Below are 19,628 nucleotides of genomic sequence, written 5' to 3' on the forward strand. Positions count from 1 at the left end.
CAGAATCAAAATCACGTGAAGTGTTAGTACTGCTTTATAAATCCTTAATAAGGCCACACCTGGAATACTGCACCCAGTTTTGGTCACCACATTACAAAAAAGATGTTGAGGCTTTGAGGAAAAAGTGCAAAGAAGAGCAACTAAGATGATTAAGGGCCTGGAGACAAAAACATGAAGAACAATAAGAAGAGAAGCAACCTAGAACTAAGGAGAAACTTCCTAACAGTGAGGACAATTAACCAGTGGAACAGCTTGCCTTCAAAAGTTGTAGGTTCTTCATCACTGGAAGTTTTTAAGAAAAGACTGGATCTGACCCATCTGAAATAGTATAGGTTCTCCTACTTGAGCAGAGGGTTGAACTAAAACAGTGGTAGGCAATCTAGGCTCTTTTATGACCCATGGACTTCAACTCCCAGAATTCCTGAGCCAGCATGGCTGGCTCAGGAATTCTGGGAGTTGAAGTCCACGAGTGATAAAAGAGCCAAGGTTGCCTACCCTGAACTAGAAGATCCCCAAGTTCCCTTCCAGCTCTAGTCTGATTGATTGATAAGTTTATAATTGGGGAGGGGTGAAGACACGGGATCTTTTCTGGGAGCACAGTTTCTAAAGGCAGGAAAGACTTATTCGGGAAAAGGTAAGAACCCTTGTTCTCAAAGTAGAGTTTCCCAACAATTCAACATTCTCAGGGAGAAAGAACTTGAGTTAGAGGGTTACTCATCAACATTATTTTTAAAAAGATAATCTAGCTTATACAGCTGTGTTGAGATGACCACAACTTAAAGCTAATGGCCATATTGTTTGGAGTTTGTATGCCAATAATAAAACAAATCAAAGCTTCAGTGACCTTGGATTCAAACATCTTTCCTTGATGGAGGAAATATTTTAAAAGGATCAGATGCATAATTAGCCCAACATCACATTTTCTTTCCATTTTATAGCTTGGCTTTTGATCTGTATTTTGAATCTGTCACCTCTCTCAGGAGACAGAACTACATTGCTTGTTTCACTTGAACTAGAAGTGCCAACCATTAATATTAGTGACAGGTTTTAATTATCTTAAAACATAAATTAAAATTCTGTTTTTGAAATAATTTGGACTTTGTACTGCATGCACAAAGGGATAGAAAAACTGGGCCTGCGTTTCTCAATATGGTATGAAGTGTTTCGGGTTGTTGTTGTTTTTTTCATTTTGTACCCATATATCAGCTAAATATGTTGGCTGTGAATTGTAATTCAACTTGTCAGCAATACAAAGTTAGAAAAATGGGTATTCTATCACGAATGTAGATACCTCACAACCATACCCACTGCTGAGTCAGCAGATGTTACACAGGGTGGACAGTATTGGACATGTTTTGTTGTACAGGTAGTCCTCAGCTTACAAACATTTGTTTAGTGACTGAAGTTACAACGGCACTGAAAAATAATAATAATAATAATTAAAAAAAGTTGGAAGGGACCTTGGAGGTCATCTAGTCCATCCCCCTGCTCAGGCAGGAAACCCTATACCATTTCGGAGAAATTGCTGTCCAGTCTCTTCTTAAAAACTTCCAGTGTTGGAGCATTCACCATTTCTGGAGGCAGGTTGTTCCACTAGTTAATTGTTCTAACTGTCAGGAAGTTTCTCCTTAGTTCTAGGCTGGTTCATATTATGACAGTTGCAGTGTCCTGGGGTCATGTAATTACCTTTTGTGACCTTCTGACAAGCAAAGTCATTGGGGAAGCCAGATTCACTTAACAATTGCAATGGTTCACTTAACAACTGTGACGAGAAAGATTGTAAAATGGAGCAAAACTCAGCAACTGTCTTGTTTAACAACAGAAATTTAGGGCTCTGTTGTGGTGGTAAATAGAAAATTACCTATACGGTGTAGGAATGCATTCTCTTTCGCCAGTAATAAAGACCAGTGACAGCATATTTAGTTTCTTTGGAATGGAAAATCAACTAAGACAAGAAGGACGTAATGGTGGTAACATGTTAGCTCCGTTTCCTAAAATAGGACAGTTGTCAAAAGGTAGTCCTCAACTTACAACCACAATTGAGACCAGAATTTCTGTTGCTATACATGGTGGTTCTTAAGTGAGTCACACCCAATTTTTGCTTCTGGTGTTAAGTGAATCACTGCAGTTGTTAAGAGCATTGCACAGCTGTTAAGCGAATCTGGATTCCACAATTGACCTGGCTTGTTGGAAGCCCATTGGGAAGGTGGCAAATGGCAATCACATGACCCCAGGATTCTGCAACCATCACAAATATGTGCCAATTACCAAAGCATCCAAATTGTGATCGCGTGACCATAGGGATGCTGCAACAGTTGTAAGTGCAAGGACTGACCATAAATAACTTTTTTAAGTGCCACTCTTAAGTTTGAACGTAACAAAAGGTCTTAAGTCAAGGACTCTCTGTGCCTAAAGCACATCAGATAGCTGTCTTTCATTCCACCAATGGAGATGATTACTCAGTCAAGAAACCATAAATAGGTTCCTTTTGCTGGTTGACTTGACTAGAGATTATAGAGTTGGGTCTCAATGCTTTTTGAAGTATTGAAGTATGCTGTTAAATCCACAGCAAGACAAATGTTACTTTCCATCTTTTCTGTATTCCTCTCTTGGCAATACTTATATGTGACCATACTGAAATGTCTTCTAGTAACAAAATTAAATATTTGCAGTCTCTTTTAAAAGCAGCTTGCTGAAGATGAGCTTTGCTGAATTTCTGATTTTGCACATATTGCAGGGGGAAAGAAAGAAAATGAAGACTGAACATTTCTATTTTTAAAAGCTCCTAATGCCGAATCATTAAGTAACTTAGAGAGAACATTTGCACTTTCTTCCCGCACAGTCTCTAATTTTCTAATGAAAATTAATGAATTTAAAAAATTATAGCCTTGCACCTTCATTACACTGAGAGAGTAATAAAATTGTACTAGCTTAAACAAACATTGAATAATTATGGTACCTTCTTTTTGAAATCCTTGATTAGCATGATAACTTCTGTGAACCACACAGGATGTCTATTTTTTTTTTCTAAACCTAAATATATTTTCTATAATATCCATTTGCCATTCACCCGAGAGAATGCATGGTAGAAATGAAAGCACACACTTTTGCCCATTGTTTCCTGCTCTTTTCCACTTAATGTTGAACGTATAGAAAAATTATTGAGACGTCTATTGAAAATAGCAGTAGACTTTAAAACATTAAAAACCCCTTTCCTGTAGCAAGTCAAGAGCTTTTTGTCAAAGTAAGTTTTATTTATTCATGTTAACAAGTTTTGCAAAAAGAAAAAAAAAGAAATATACATCCTTAATCTGATGGGCTACCATTTTCTGCTAAACATTCTGTCTTATAAATTTCCTATAAATTTCATCAATTTTAATTCTAAAAAGAACTGGGGACGTGGAGAGTTTTTTTGGGGGGGGAGTAGTGAAATTTACAGTAGGAGAACTGGTCCTTCATTGTGGTTCTTACGCCCTCCCCCTTTTCATTCTGATATTGTACTAAAGATTCCTAATTATTACTCATTAAATTTTTACACTGGCCAAGGTTCCTAAGGTTTATATTTTACTATCAAGCTAGATAACAGAAAATTAGATGCATATAAATCAGGCAGTCCTAGTTCAGTGTTTCTCAACCTCAGCCTTAAGATATGTGGATATCAACTCCCAGAATTCCCCAGCCATCATGCTAGATAGATAGAATATTGCTGTTTCATAAAGAATATGTAAGATAATATAATCACAAAGTATTCTGTTAACTAAAACATTCCTTGATAATATGGCAATTTATTTCTACAGCAAATGATCCAATAATTTAAGCTTATTAAAAGCATTTACTTGTAGAAGTCCAGACAATTTTATCACATTAGACTACATTTTGAGCATTATGAAACATACATGGCTTTCTTCGATGTATTAGACTACATACATACATACATAAACTTAATTGTTCAAGAAACGGTTGAGTGTCTTGTTTATGTAACGTCACCTATAGAATGGGGTGGTGTAGATGAAGACATGATCCGAATAGAGAATGGTTTTCTTGTAACCAAGATTGCAGCACTGTACATTCTTCATCATCCTTTGTTCTTTTCCAATATTTTCAAGGTGTTTCTTCTTTTGATTTCACACTAGCTGAGGATCTGTTTTGAGACAGTAGATACTCCAACACAGGTAAGTAGTTATTTAATCTGAAAACTAGATTTATTAACTATGCTTACACATGGAACTTGTTTTGAGGTTGCTGCTATGTGTTATCTTCCCAGTTTTGTTGTAGATATACAGGTAGTCCACAACTTACAAACATTTGTTTAGATAACTGTGTTATTTTCACAGCTTCTCCCTAGCTCGACAAAATGGCTGTTATTTATTGCAACAATATTTATTAAGATCATGTTCTTGGTTTTTAAAATATTTTCTATTGTTTACTGAATAGTATATCTACAAAAGCAAATCGTTTGGCAAGTTCAGTTGTTTCCACTGATGACAAACTCCTTATGTCTCAATATCATTTTCACTCTCCTGCTAAACTTCAACCATGAGGAATAAGATAGTAATAATGAAATCTAGAGAAAAATAAATAAAGCCCCAGTTATGTCATATTCAGGTCAGTTATGCTGTACGTCCAATTTCTAGACCAAAGTTAGTATCTCAATTAGCACTCAGGATTTATCGACTGCTTGGAAATAATTAATGTATAGGCCAGGGTGATACAAATAGGGTGATCTGCTCAGCATTTTATGCTTACTATGTAAGGGAAGACTCATATTATTTGCTTTGCTGCCATAGTAAGGTAGAATATATTTTAAATAATTTATTTGACCTGACTTGCCTTTGAAGAAAATGTAGATTGGCAAGATGATCTATCAATTATGTTCAATACTTGAGTTTTCTTGTTTCCCCCTTTTCAGCTATGGATTTTTTAAAAAAATATTAAAAAGTGATAACTTAGAGAATTGTTTTTTTTTCAACTGTCACTAAGTCTGCACTAGAAATGTAAAATTTAAAGTAACCAATATTTTCTTTAAAAAGTGCTGAATTACACATTTTATTTTCTTACTCAACTGTATAACTTCAGGAAATACAGCATCAAGGTGCTCTGAAAATCAATAGTCATTCAGAATCTGGTGCATAATTGCAGTTTCATCTGCCTATTTCAACAAAGCAGTCATTTTGAAACAACTTAAAATATCTTACAAGTCCGGCTCCATTAAAAAAAAATGGAAAAAAAAACCAGAGTTTACCCAGATCACAACAAATAGCCCTCCCAACTCCATCCCCCTGAACTGCAGCTTGTAAATAAAAGTGGCAACCTGTGAACCAGTAGGCACTTTTTACAGAAGTTGGCAAAACAAAGGAGAATTGGTTAGTAAAGCACAGTGAAAGACGTCCACCATTAGTCTTCTCCCTGACAAAGACGATAAACACATTCACATCCAAAATAGGCAGAAATTTTTATGTTGGTGGTGGGCCATGTTTCTTTTTCTTGCTTTGGCAGGATTTGCAGACACAACAAATGATGCATGGCGAAGCTAAGAGCAGTAATGGAGATGTTACCAATGCGACGATTCCCAGGCCCACTAGGATGCCAACAACCTGGAAGTTGAAAAGAAGAAATAAGAAGGAAAACCTTATATATATATGAAGCTGTACACCATCAAAGCTTATTTTTAGATTATTTTTATCCTGCCTTTATTACTTTTATAAATAACTCAAGGTAGTAAACATATCTAATACTCCTTCCTCCGCCTATTTTCCACACAATCTTGTGAGGTGAATTGGGCTGAGAGAGAGAGTGACTGGCCCAAAGTCAACCAGCCAGTTTTCATGCCTAAGGTGGGACTAGAACTCACAGTCTCCCAATTTCCGGCCTGGTGCTTTAAAGCCACTAGAAAGAACCATAGGGGAAGGCTGATTAGCCCTTTAAGTCTATTCTATTCTAGACCAAACTGCCTTAGAATAAACACAAATCCATGTTATTGACATACCTGTGTTCTGTTCCACATAACTGAGGCTCGTGAATGGCCCAGTTTATTTCGACAGGGACCTTTGTCATAATGCCTTAAGAAGATGTCATTCTGAAAGGCAAAATAGTACTCCGTCATGAATAGGTTCAACCTTCTTGGATAACAAAGTGGTAACAGGAGGCTTTAGGCTTCCTCCAGCTCTATTTTATAAACTTGGAATTTCACAAAAATTAGTGTCACCCACACTTTGACACCAATTAACCTTCTGTGAAGTAATTACTTACTGCATGTTTTATAAAGTTAGGCTTTATAAAGCATACAGCAGAAGCAGGAAAAAAATCACTGGTAAATGAGGAGCAAGATCTAGTAAAGCTGAACAAAAAGGGAGATGTATCATTTGCAAAACTCCATTTAATCTCATCAAGTGTTATATGTCAGAGATCTGCTACCATAGGATTTGGATGCAGAACTTGAAAGGAAACAGAAGGAAAATCATGAGATGCAATCATGGAATGTTAATCTTTTATGCATAAGTCTTCCTAGCTAGAAGTGTTAAACAACTATAGAGAAAAACCTTTTTGCCAGAGTCTACTTACATCCAGATTTTGTAGGCAGTACCAGCAAAATGTGTGCTTGCAATTTTTACACATCATTTGAGCACAGCCTTCATTCCGCTCAATATGGATCCGACAAACTGGACACTGCTTAATTGGAGCTTCTGAGTTGCTTTTAATAAGTGTTCTAGGGGAAAGAAAGGGAGGAAAAACTCTGAAACAGTCTTAAGGATACCATGGTTATTTCTCTAATCATCCAGACTTCAGTTGCCTACAAGAATATTGACCCCGTAAATGTGCTTCAACTGGAGAAAAGTACTTCCCTTATGCAACAGTTATTTACTGCAACCTTTGCAAACACATACAAAAATAACAGATGGTCACCCAGGTGCTCTGTTGATGTTTTTAATGGTTGGACAATGTTGGCATTCAAATATTTTTTTCCATTGGGAAAATGAGCAGGTAAGTTCATCTTATTTCTGCTTTAGTATTCTGCCTTAACAAGTTGATATGAAAGTAAAATGCATCTCTCCTTCCATGCTTCCTCTTAATGTACAAAACAGCCCTTAACTAATTCCCTTTATTTACTCTGTTGAAGTTATACCCAGGCAACAGGTTCCATTGCACTTATCCACAGAGAAATTGTCATATTGTCTACTAATCCTGATCCCCAAATCTGCCATTTGGGCTGACAAAAAGTCAGTCTAGCTGAAGGGAACTGACCTTCCAGAATCAAGAATGCTGAAGCAGCACATCAAATACCTGAGGTGCCTCAATCAAAGTCCAGAATGTCTTCCCTTCAGCTATCAAACAATTAATTATATTATTTAACCAGTGTCAGAAATGTTTTTTTTCTAGATAAAGAAATATAGTATTTATAGCAACTTGAATAATATAAAGATTTTGCAACAGCTAGACAAATTTCTTTTCTTACCCTTGCTCACTTGCAAGCCCCATGATATGGCTTTCCAAACATGATCCCTCCACATGCCAAGGCTCTTTGCATGATGAACAGAATGTCAAGTAACACTTCTGACATTTTATAGACACTGGTAATCCAGAGTCACTTGGTTCAATTTGGCACACAGTCTGACAATTAGCAGAGGGACACCAGGTCCTCAATGGATCCAAATGCACTTCTGAGAATGTTACAGATCAAAACGTAAGTTAAGAAAAAGGTGAAAGGTTTATACAATCAGAAGAGAAACCAAAGTTATAAACATAGGATATGATATGGTTTATATCATATACCAGCATACTCTCAGTGCAAGATGAAAAATGGATGATTTCCCTAGCATGAGTTTCCTTATTGTACAGTACGTTAGGAAATGTGAGATCGCTTCTGAAAAGTAAATGAACATCCAGCACCCTACAGAGAACCAATCATTATGCAAAAGGGATTGTTCTTTCATTACATCAGAACCCACCCACCTGTTGTCTGAATCTTGCAAGAATCCTAAAAAAAACCTAATAATATAATTCATTTTACATGAAGAAGAACTAGAGCATCATAGTTATTCTAGCTTGGTAAAACCTGCAACAGGAAATTCTACTTCTAGCCCAATTTGACCAAGAAAGGAAAGAATGCAATTTTCTGATTTTTAAACATTTACAGTAAAAGGTTATTATTATAAACACAACAAAATGAAGTCACTATTGCCAGTTCTTTAGCCAGTGTTGGCCTTCATCTTCCCAAGAGCCTAATGAATTGGTGTAGTACACGCACAAATTCAAGCAGTATGGCCTTTTGTAATTTTGTCAAGGTGCAGATTTTCTAAGTGTCGTCCAAGACCTTTTGTATGGCATCTGGTATGCTGATAACCACTGGGACCACCACTGCCAGTTTATGCCTTAATTTTTCAAATGGCTTATTGTTATTAATTTATTTAAATGTATTGCCTCCCACCTCCAATGGACACCGGACAATGAAAGAATACCATGAAGAACGGACAACAAGGGTTAATTTTTTCCTATGGCAAAAAAAACCACACACGTGTAAGTAGGAAGTGTGGTTTCTGATCAGAAGATAAGTGGCAACCACCTTCCGTAGCCTGACCTGCAAACTGTGTGCACTAAAAACCTTTTCTCAGAATGAGTCCCATTGGTTCATTAAGGATTGTAAAACTTTATAATTATAAATCTATACCAGTAAAGTATATAAATTATATTATAAATTATTTAAAAAATCTTTATAATTGTAAATTTATACCAGTAAAGACTCTTTGGTTTAGGGCTGAGATCTGGACTATGTTAAGTTCGGAGATTCTGAGCTCGGGGGATCAGCTGACTTTTTTCTCTTTTTCTTCCCCCTTTTCTCTGATTTTCTCTGCTAGCAATTTATTATTACATTTGTGTGTGTGTGTGTGTGTGTGTGTGTGTGTGTGTGTGTGTTTTCTGAGGTTTTCGCGGGTATTTGTATGTAGGTCTTTGGTTATTTGGGTTTTCTCCCGTGTCAAATTGGAAGTGTCTTGGTGACGTTTCGATGAAATCTCATTCGTCATCTTCAGGTTGGTGTTTTCGGCTTCGTGCTTCTAGGAGCAATGTGTGATTGTAGCTGTTTCTTCCTTTTAACTGCCAGTGGGGATATGAACTGATTGGATGAGAGCTTGGCTGTGTTCTGATTGGATGGAGGTTTGCTGTGCTCTGATTGGATGGGAGGTTGGCTGTGCTCTGATTGGTTGGGGGAGTGTTCTGTTTGGGTGGGGGCTTTGTTGTGCTCAGGTTAGTCTGAGTTGCACAGGAATGTGAGATGGTGAGCTGCATTGCTATTGTTTGGCTTCGCGTTCGTGGTCGTGCCTCATCTATATATATGCAGGTCTTGGTGTATTTGGGTCTTTTCCCGTGTAAGATAGAGAGTATCTTGGCAACATTTTGACGAGGTCCCACTCATCATCTTCAGGCTCAGGTCTTCGGCTTCGTGCTTGTGTGAGCAAGCCGAAGACCCAGCCTGAAGATGATGAGTGGGACCTCATCGAAACATCACCAAGATACTCTCAATCTTACACAGGAAAAGACCTGAATACACCCCTGCATACCTATACCCATATATATATTGCTAATTTCGTTAAAAACATGACTCCTGAGTATAGTCATATTATAAAAACAAGCAAACATGAACACCAGAAAACACCAGGGAAAGATGAGAGGAGAATACCCAGCGCACGCCCCAATGGAGCGAGAAGGAGTAACTGGGAAAACACAGAGGAAACGAATAGCCAAAAAAGGGGGGGGAAGGGATACGCCGAACTCAGGAGCCTGTAGTAAGGAGATAGATAACAACACATGCACAAAGAAGGAGCGTGGAGGAAGTAGAGCAAGTAACGGAGTGGTAGCATCAATCAGCATCAAGAATATAATCAACACGCAACCAAATCAAGTAGGATTGAGGTCCAGGAGCCGTGTGCACAAACTGACTAGCACTATAAAGGAGACTCCCATCGACTGGTTTTAAGCCCTGATGATGTCGGCAGTTGGCTGACGAAAGCTTGGCACTAGATTAAACGTTTTTCCTGGTGTTCGTGTTTGCTTGTTTTTATAATATATTAGGCTACAATTCTTTAGCTATTTACCTGAGGTTAAGTGTCACTGAATTAAATGAGACTTATTTTTGAGTAGACATTAGTAAGACTGTACAATCAGTCAAGTAACTTTTCCTACAACTTCTTTGCTATTTTGTGAATTTAACAATGCAGTCTTAAGGTAAAAAAATTCACCTCTTTCAAATTTCAACTTCTGGTACAATTGAAATTGGTCCGCAGAAACCAAGCTGGCTATCTGGAATGAAGAACACAATAACAAGATGTTAAAAAGAAAATGTGGATTATAATCATTCTTTTCTAAAAATAGCTCAGTCAAGATTCCCCCCCCCCATTCACTCACAGAGAAATTGCAACACTAGTGATTGAGGTGAATTTAAAAAAGAAAATTGTCTGAATGCAATTATTAGTAAATATTCTCAAAATCTCTGTAAATAATATATTTTTAAAAAGTTTCTCTTTGTTAAACTCACTTCCGAGGACCACATGGATTTATTATATTGTTTTCTTAGCCAAAATATGGAAATATTTGACTTTCACATCTAGTCTCCTGCCATGATTGGGTATTTTTAATGATTATCCAAAAACTAACCAGATTTTGCTTTTTAAAGATATTCAGTCAGCCAGACGCTGCTATCTATATTAAGCCAAAAATGGTAACACTAGGAATTTGATCTATAATCCAGATGGGGAGAGAGGAGGATCCAGTTTAGGTATTTTCATCACACATTGTTATATAATCATGCCACATTATCATGTTTATGTATTATGGACACTGATTGCAAAGTCTAGGGATAATTAAGTCAATAATTTTTTTTCATTAGTTTGCTTTAATAAAACATGTGCGACTGACGATTTGGGAACACTGGAAGAGAGATTAACCATTCGATATCAACCTGCAATCAAAAAGTAGAAAGACCATAATATCTGAAGGAATTATATATCTCAAAATGTGTATGGAAATGCAAACAAATCTCTAGGTCATTCACATTTAAATAATATTAAAACAACTACTTCAGGTCTAGCTATGTACAATCTCTAAATGAAGGCTTTTAAGGATGAGCCATGTTTTTCATGGCTTTGGGGTTGTTGTTTTTTACTGGCGACAGTAACACCTCTAAGATGATGATTGACTGTGTGCCAGTATGGAAGATTCAAATGACCAGAACTGTCACATGATAATGATCATAATAACTAAAGCATCACTTGCTGAATATACTCAGATTATTCCCCTGTGCAACATTATAATCATTCCATCCCTCAGCTCACTTCCTACCGGAGCAAATGCATCCCTAGACAAAATGGATTTATTATCAGACAGAAAGGGCCCTGTTAGCATCTCCCACTGATATTAATCATTTGGATTCTATTCTGCTTTCCATGGCAGCAGTAATGTAACATCTGTGATTATCCTAAATTGAAACACTGTTCTAAAATATACCCTTTGATTCTGACATCTGAGAATCAGGAATTTTATTTATTTTATTTATTTCTATACTGCCCATTATGAGAAGAAGCATATGTTCAAACAAAGGATTCCGCCCTTTTAAATTAAATATATATATTGTAGTGGTGCAGTCACAAAGTGGGTATAATTTAAGAATCCGATAGTTAGAATTACTTCATGTGAATAATTTGATGTAACAATAAAAACATATCTATACATACACAGATCCAAAAAAAAAAAAACCAAACCAGAGAAGGAAATGGGACAAAGATTACAAGATACTATTTTTTTTTTGTAAAAATTTTTATTTTCAAGTTTACAATACATAACAATCTTACAAATACTTCAGATAAAAAATAAAACAAATTGATACACACCACATTCGGTCTTGCCCGCCCATTTCCCCCCAAACCGCATCCCACCTCAAACCAACTTACTTCTTTCCCTCTTTTTCTTCACTCACCCCCTCTCCTCCTTCAATTACAAGATACTATTGTGGTAGAAACCCTGCTGTTATCTGCCACCATATACTTCAAAAGGGAACAGGATATGCTAAAACTGCCTCAACCCCTACCCACATATACATGCCATTAACTTCTTTGACTCTCACAAGAATAGCTAATGTGTAAATTCTTGCTGTTTCAGAAATTCTAGCTCTGCAGCTAATAAAAGTGCCTCATCAAATTGCTTCTCTCCAGCAAATAATGATAAATAGTAATATTATTATCTTACTCTTTTACTGTTTTATTACAGAAGCAACTTCAAAATAATTTCTCAGGGGCATTCAGTTTCTCTTTAATGTTAATATATAGTAGACAACATAACTGTCTACCAGTAAGTCACCTAGAGCAATCCTTATTTAAATGCCAGTAATAAGTAATGGATGCAAGGTAATGAATGCTATTGACACTGTGATTTCAGAATCGTATTTCTACAAATGATAAGATTTAATGTGCTTTTTCTCTTACTCTTTCTTTCATCATTCCTATTTTAGATTTCCAATGGATGTCAGTTTGTTGCTATCCCTACTCTAGCAAGAGAGTGCACATTACTCCTATCATAAAATATTCATTTCTGTTCATTAAATACCTCCCTCGCCATCGCAAACAAGACTGAGGATTTGTTAGGAGCAGCAGAAAGAAAATGAAATAATTGGATATAGGAAAGCAAACACCTTTGGGCAGTGTTTCTCCTTTTTGCTATGGAATATAAAAATAAAACAGGCCCATATTAAAACAATGGAATAGTGAAAAGCTATTACACAAGACAGCGTTGTGTTGTTATTAATAATAAAGAGTTTGGTGAAGTACGTACCCAGAGACAGAGATTTGTCTTCCCTAGACAATGAGATTATATAATGCAAAATTTTATAGCAGTCAATGGAAAGCAGATGTTTATTATCAGATCATATTTGTTGTGATAGAAAATAAATGCACAACTCTCCCAAACAAAGCCATTTATCTCCCAACGCTCTCTTGTTAAGATACCATTAAGAAGGGATCTCAGAAAAAAGACAGCTAATGACAGGTCATGGAGAAGCAGAAGGCAACAAATAAGAGACATGGATTTAAGCACAGCAAAACAGCCTGTGTGGAATAAAGTAAATATATAACTAAATTAAGATGGTATTTCCTTGCTATCCTAGGACAAAAGCTTTTCATTGTCTCAAGCTTCCCTCTTGAATCTGCACTAAAGAATTACTTGCACTTTTAGGGCTCTGTCTCACAACTTTGCTAATGTACATTTCTCCAGTCCTTGAATCAGCCAAATAAAAAATAAATAAATAAATCCCAGCACAATCTGCACTGCTCCAACTGATGAGCACAAATTTTACTTGCTAACAAAGCTTGTGAATTGTTCTCTTTTAGACGTTTACTGCAGGACAATTCAAGGGAAATGATGGGTAAACTTCCCAAGCTTCAATTGCTTTCTCACCCAACATCACAAGCTGACAGGAAAAAAAAAACCATCAGCAATTGAAGTCAGAGGCAGGTCTGAGCAGAATGATTAAGTCAATGTTTCTCAACTCCCAGGATTCTCCAGCCAGCTTGTTGAGAAACAGTGGAGTTTCTCAACAAGTAGTAGTTTTCATCCCAGCCACCTTTCAAGCTGCCTGTGAGAGAAGTTGTCACAGCAAAACTGTTTCATGAAATAATTAACGCTTGAACTGTTTTGTAAACAGGGGTCTACTGGTCTTCTGGAAAACCAGTCAACCTATCTCCAAAAATAACCCAACTGATAGGTTGGTGGGGCAAAGAACAATTCTAAAACTGGAGAAAATTCACCCAGCACATTAAGAGTGCTTCTCATGCTTCACCCTGGGTCTGTCTCCTTTTCCTCTGCCCCTTTCCTCTTATCAGATGGACTAATTTTTGACAGAATTTTACCAATCTTCCAGAGAAGATACTTTCCTTTCAGTAATAGCCTGAATAATAGGTCACAGGCTGTGAGGGCATGGCTAACTGACCCTGGGAAAGCGGAAGAGGAAACAGGACTTTGCACAAGGGACACCATAGCAAGGGGAGGGGAAAGCGTGAGAAACAGACACAGAGTAACTCTGGCTTAATTATGCTGGGTATAACCTAAGCAAGAGAATTGCTTTGACAGGCTTTCAAGATCCTGTTATATTATCTTACTAGCAATACACATCTTTCCAGAAACCTAACTGCTGCTTGTTTCCAAGTTTGCCAACTTTGGTCTCAGAACCAAGGACCCCCACAGTTAATCCCAACTTCCCAGTGTTCCAAAGGCACTAAGGGAAATGAATAGTTGTAGAAGGCAGCATCTCGAAGTATCCTATGAAGAATGTAAAATGTATGGGTGTAAGACAGTATGTAAAATGGAATGGCCAAATTGATTTATTTGTCTATTTTTTATTCCACCTTTATTATTTTCACAGATAACTCAAGGCAGCAAACATATACAATACACCTTCCTTTTATTTTCCCCACAGCAACAACCCTGTGAGGTGAGCTGGGTTGAGAATGAGTGGTCCACGGTCACTTAGCCAGCTTTCATGGCTAAGGTAGGACTAGAACTCACAGTCTCCTGCTTTCTAGCCTGGTGCCTTAACTAAAATGAAGTTCTCCCCACCTGCAAACAATAAAAACAGGATAAAGTATAGCTATACAAAAGCCCTTGTTGGCTGAAGTAGCGGAAAACTTGTACTGCAATATCCTAATTTGGGGCAAAATCTATACCACACATCTGACAAAAGCAGTTTTTCCCCAGTTTAAAATGACCCTATATTCATCAAGCACCAAGCTCACTGAATAAGATTTCAGGGAAATACTATTTTAAATTACTTATGTTCATTCTCATTAGGAGGTAGTTGTTTCATTGCCTTCAGTTTCCTTCTGTGATGGCAACAACTGTTATCTAATAAATTCAAGTCAAATATTTTGTTTCCACAAATATGCATTTTGTGTTTCCTTTGAATTACAGAACTCTTGAAAAAAGAAGCACACATTCAAATCAAGTTAGGCAATAGCATAACATTTGGGTTAAGCACCATGAAGACATTTTTCCTGGTTGTCCATGTTAGATATTCAAAATCTGACTTAGGAAGTTAAATACTATTTGTTATACTTCAGGCAGCAAAATGTGCTGAATGATACCTATCTGGCAACCCATAGAGAGTTTTCTGTAAGATTTTCATCTTTCAATTTCAGCATCCATCAAAGTTCCATTATAAATTATCGTGATTTTTCTACAGAAGCATTAGTTTTGCAGTGCATCTACTATTTCTGCTTTTACTCAATACAAACAGAGGATATGGAACAACTGTAATTTGAAGATAGATTTCTGTTTTAGAAACATTATGAAACATTGGCAAGGCTAGAATCAGTTTCTGAATGAAGGGGTTTTTTTTAAGTGTTTAATGTTTTAAAATAAAGATAGGTGGCTAATGTTGTTTTCTCTAGGTCAACACTTTTATACATGACACTGAAATGATGATAAAAGATATCCATTCCTGACTGCCATTCCACACCTTTGGTATGGTGCAAATGAGTTCTATCTGGCAAAGGAGCATATACACGGACAGGAAAAGAAAAAGTTCCTTAGTGAATGTTTAAATGATTTGTATATTTGCTAGAAAAACAGCAGCAGTATCTTTGTACTTGAAATACAAACGGTTGTGTGATAGCTTTGTAGCAATTCTTCATAAAATATGCACTACTACACTATTATTCTGGATTTATATCATGGAATCTAGATGTCCATTAGGCTTTATATTATTGATTGGGCCTATCTCTTAATTATATGTATTAGTATTTAGTAATTGGTTGTCCATATTTGCTAAATGTTACACACTTCAATCAATATCATAGTTGGATTCATATGTTCCTCTAAGGCTGGGTTCTCCAAAGTGATCTGTTGCTGTACTAATATTGTCCCTTGATACTTGCCATGGTCCTTGCCTGCAAAGCAAAGTCCCAGTCTCCTTCATCAGCTTTATTTCCAAAAATGTACCCATAAGGTTTTCATAGAAAATAGAAATAATGTGCACCTGTAGTCCTGTTCTTCCCCAAAATATATAGACTGGCTCAGAAAAAGGTTAGAGATAAGATAAGATGCTAGAGGAGAAGGCAGGTGGCATCTGATAAATTGGCAGATTTTCAGCTCAGCATGTTTTGTGAACTCAGCTATTGTGGTTTATATACCTTGGTTTTAGGGATTAGTACAATGTGAGAACCAAGCCAATCAGGGGGTCTTCTTCAAATCATGATGAAGCCAGTTCTGGTTTACCAGAATATATAAACAAAATAATTTTCATCCTGTTTTTTTTTCTTTCTTCAGCAGGTTCCTTGAATTATTTGAATAGTTCAACCTTAACTTTTCTGTTGCTTCACACCGATTCACATACCTATCAGTGCAATGCAACTTGCCAAATAAAGTTGTATTCAGATGGGTTGAAGGCAACAAGTCCTGTGAGAACCAGCGCCCCTGTTTTATACAGGTAATCCTTGATTTGCAACAGGTCATTTAGTGATTTTTCAAAGTTACAGCTGCACTAAAAAATGTGACTTATGACTGTTTTTCACACTTGTGACTGTTGCAGCAACCCCATGTCACATGATCAAAATTCAGAGGCTTGGCAATTGGTTCATAATTATGATGGCTGCAGTGTCCTAGGTCATGTGATCCCCTTTTGCAAACTTTTGACAAGCAAAGTTGATGGGGAAGCCAAATTCATCTAACAACTGCTTTGCTAACTTAACCACTAAATGATTCACTTAACAACTGTGGCAAGAAAAGTTGTAAAATGGGGCAAAACTCACTTAACAAATGTTTCACTTAGCAACATAAATTTTGGACTCAATTGTGGTCGCAAGTAGAGGACTACCTGTCCTTACAGCTGCCACCTCTTTGCCTGCTGCTCAAGTGAGGCAGCACCAAAATAAATGCTCAGGAGGTATTGCAGCGTCATCACAAAGATACTTTATCCCTTCCTAGCACTGCCAACAAATTTTTTAAAAATGTACTCAAAAATAAAGGTAGAAAAAAACAATCTGGCTTGTCTTTTAAATGTCACTCATCATTCACTTGCTGTCTCATTTCCCCTCCAAACAATTATCCTCCATCTACTTCAAATTCCTATTATTCCCCTCAAATTTAAAAGAAAATGAATAGCGCTCAGGAGGAGCCTTAATCACCCGGCTATATTCTATGAAAAGACAGGATAAGCAAACTAAATAGGAGTTATGTTACTATTTTTAGGCACCCAAATCCTGTTCAGTTGCCATGGAAGTGTTCCAAAGGCTTATTATAGTTGTTTTTGAACAGAATTTATTTCAAGAAAACCTATGTAACCAATTAATGCTATTTCAAGTTTCAGGAAAATGGATATGGAGTGGAAATTATTTTTCTGCTCTAGTGGGTAATGTAGACTTTGGAAAGACACTCAAAACAATGTTATTCTTGTTGACCAACTTACTCTAGGACATTAAATGGGGCTTGTAGATGTACTTCAAATGGACTACTTCCAATTGACTCCTCACAATAGTTGGAGTGCATATATTAGAACTTCTTGTAGGTCTCTGCAGCCAACAAATTACGTCAGCAAAGAAGGAATTTTAAAAGCTTAGATTTTCAAGTGGAAATCTGGGGTTTGAAGACCCACACCATAAAGCTGCACTGCATACTTTCCCATAGTAATTTGTATTTATCATTTGGGCACTGCATAGTGCCTTTTTAGTGGAATATGCAGAGATGACTTTTTAAAAAAATATATCATTAAAAGACCCTAAGGATAATAACCATACAACAGATTAGAAGCTACAACTAGTTTGACCGCTTCCATCATTCCTAGTCATTTACAGTCTTGGGCTATTCTTTCTGGAGTTAACTAGAAAGTAAATTAAATGGTTTATATTCTCTCAGTCACTGAGCCACCGTTATAGTACATTCACATATGCAATAAAAAGAGGTCTTTGTCAACTAAAGTTTTCATAGCAGTCTCATTCTTCTTAGTTCTAATGCAAGTCATCAGACTGTACCTCTTTTTGTTGATCTCTAGGCTGTTTTAATCTAGATCTTTTAAAGTAAAAAATTGGTTTTACCATCTAAGCAAGGAGTCTTCAAACTTGGCCCTTTTATGACTTGTGCAACTCCCAGAATTCCTCAGCCAGCATGCCTGGCTGAGGAATTCTGGGAGTTGGTCCACAAGTCATAAAAGGGCCAGGTTTGAAGACCCCTGATTTCTAAGCCAAGAAATACTACTGAATTTCAGTGCACCTTATTAGTCTAATGGCCAAATAACATAAACATGTAACTGCATGTATCAGCGTATAAAGACTTGGATAATTTCTAGGTGGCAAGCCCCTGACTATTAAAAAGGAGAACAGTTTGAGGCAAACTTTTAAAGATAGGTCAAGACCTCTAGGGAAGAGATATGGGTACCATGTATGTATCCACTCCAAATATCTTTATTTGACAGGTTTTCTTGGAGATCTTCAGGTTCTTAGCATGAAAATCTGAAATGAAGTGTACATTCAAGTGAGTATGCTTAGCATCTGCCTTTAATTGAGGACCCTGACAAGAAAGTATCTTGAAAGTCCTGCTAATTATTCTAACAGGCCTTTTTCAGATCTTGAACATTTTATACCAAAAGGACAGGGACAAGAGTGGATGTCCTTCCCTCTTAAACCTCTGCACCCTAGAATACCTCCTTGCCCACGCCATGTGTTATAATGTCTTTCTCTCTCTCTCATATATGATTGTGATGATATTATCCATTCAGTTGTGTCAAACTCTTGGAAATTGTATGGACCACGTCTCTCCATGTCAGTTCTGATCTTGCATTATTTCTTTCAGTTGTTCTATGCTCTGGCTGGTGTCAGCTTTGATGGTGATGTAATAAACAAACCTGTTTAACAAATAACATATAGTATTTCCGAGCAGCTATGATCAAAAGCCATCAAGGCTATCAATGTAACATGTTTGGTGGGCAACAAGATAAAGCTGAGATATAGCTGAGATAGAGATATAATCAGAACAGCATATGAAGTACTCTATAGTAGCAAAGAGTAATATACCCATACTGTTTATTCATTAAAAGAGGTAAAAGCTTACTAAAGCTTTGGCCCAGCATAGATCATTCGCTGCTTTTAAGAGCATCTATTCTGGTCAGAATGATTACTCGTCACTATAATATATCAGTGTAGATACATAAAGAACAAAACCCATAACAAACTCCAGCATTTCCCATCATGCATGGCCCATTAAATGTCTTTCTCATTGTTTATTCATTCAATATTTAGGGTTGCATACAAAAGAAAACATTAATGGCCCATTAGTTGTACACCCTCAAGTGCCCTCTTGCCTGGCTAACTGAAATGAAGCTTAGATTTCAGGAGCTTTACAAACAATAATCTTGGAACACTCTACTATGATTTCATGCATACTTTAGCACTGCATTTTCTCTACATTCAAAATGCCGAAAGCTTATTATTATTTTAGGTCTTTGTTCTCTTTGTTCCCCAAGGTCATCCACATATTCCATTGCAACACCTTCCAAGAAAGGATATCTCATTTGCATTATTTTATCAAACCTTTTAATGAATTATATTAACATGAAATGTTTAGACTGCTCCTAACCTTTTAACCAACTGATAATCCTTGGA

At 36.8% G+C, this 19,628-nt stretch overlaps 1 protein-coding gene across 1 annotated transcript in view; it reads right to left on the reverse strand.

The window, feature by feature from the left end:
- Nucleotides 1-3,233: 3,233 nt before the first annotated feature.
- Nucleotides 3,234-19,628, reverse strand: part of RNF144B (ring finger protein 144B) — a 47,803-nt gene continuing 31,408 nt past the window's right edge. Inside the window, exons 4-8 of the mRNA XM_039322634.1 lie at nucleotides 10,233-10,293; nucleotides 7,454-7,658; nucleotides 6,562-6,706; nucleotides 5,987-6,076; nucleotides 3,234-5,594 (exon numbers count right to left, since the gene is read on the reverse strand). Coding sequence (XP_039178568.1) covers nucleotides 5,454-5,594; nucleotides 5,987-6,076; nucleotides 6,562-6,706; nucleotides 7,454-7,658; nucleotides 10,233-10,293 — 642 coding nt within the window. The 3' untranslated portion in view covers nucleotides 3,234-5,453. The remainder of the gene's footprint in view (nucleotides 5,595-5,986; nucleotides 6,077-6,561; nucleotides 6,707-7,453; nucleotides 7,659-10,232; nucleotides 10,294-19,628) is intronic.

This window comes from Crotalus tigris, unplaced genomic scaffold, assembly GCF_016545835.1.
Source record: "Crotalus tigris isolate CLP2741 ecotype Arizona unplaced genomic scaffold, ASM1654583v1 scf7180000024119.3904262, whole genome shotgun sequence".
Lineage (NCBI taxonomy): Eukaryota > Metazoa > Chordata > Lepidosauria > Squamata > Viperidae > Crotalus > Crotalus tigris.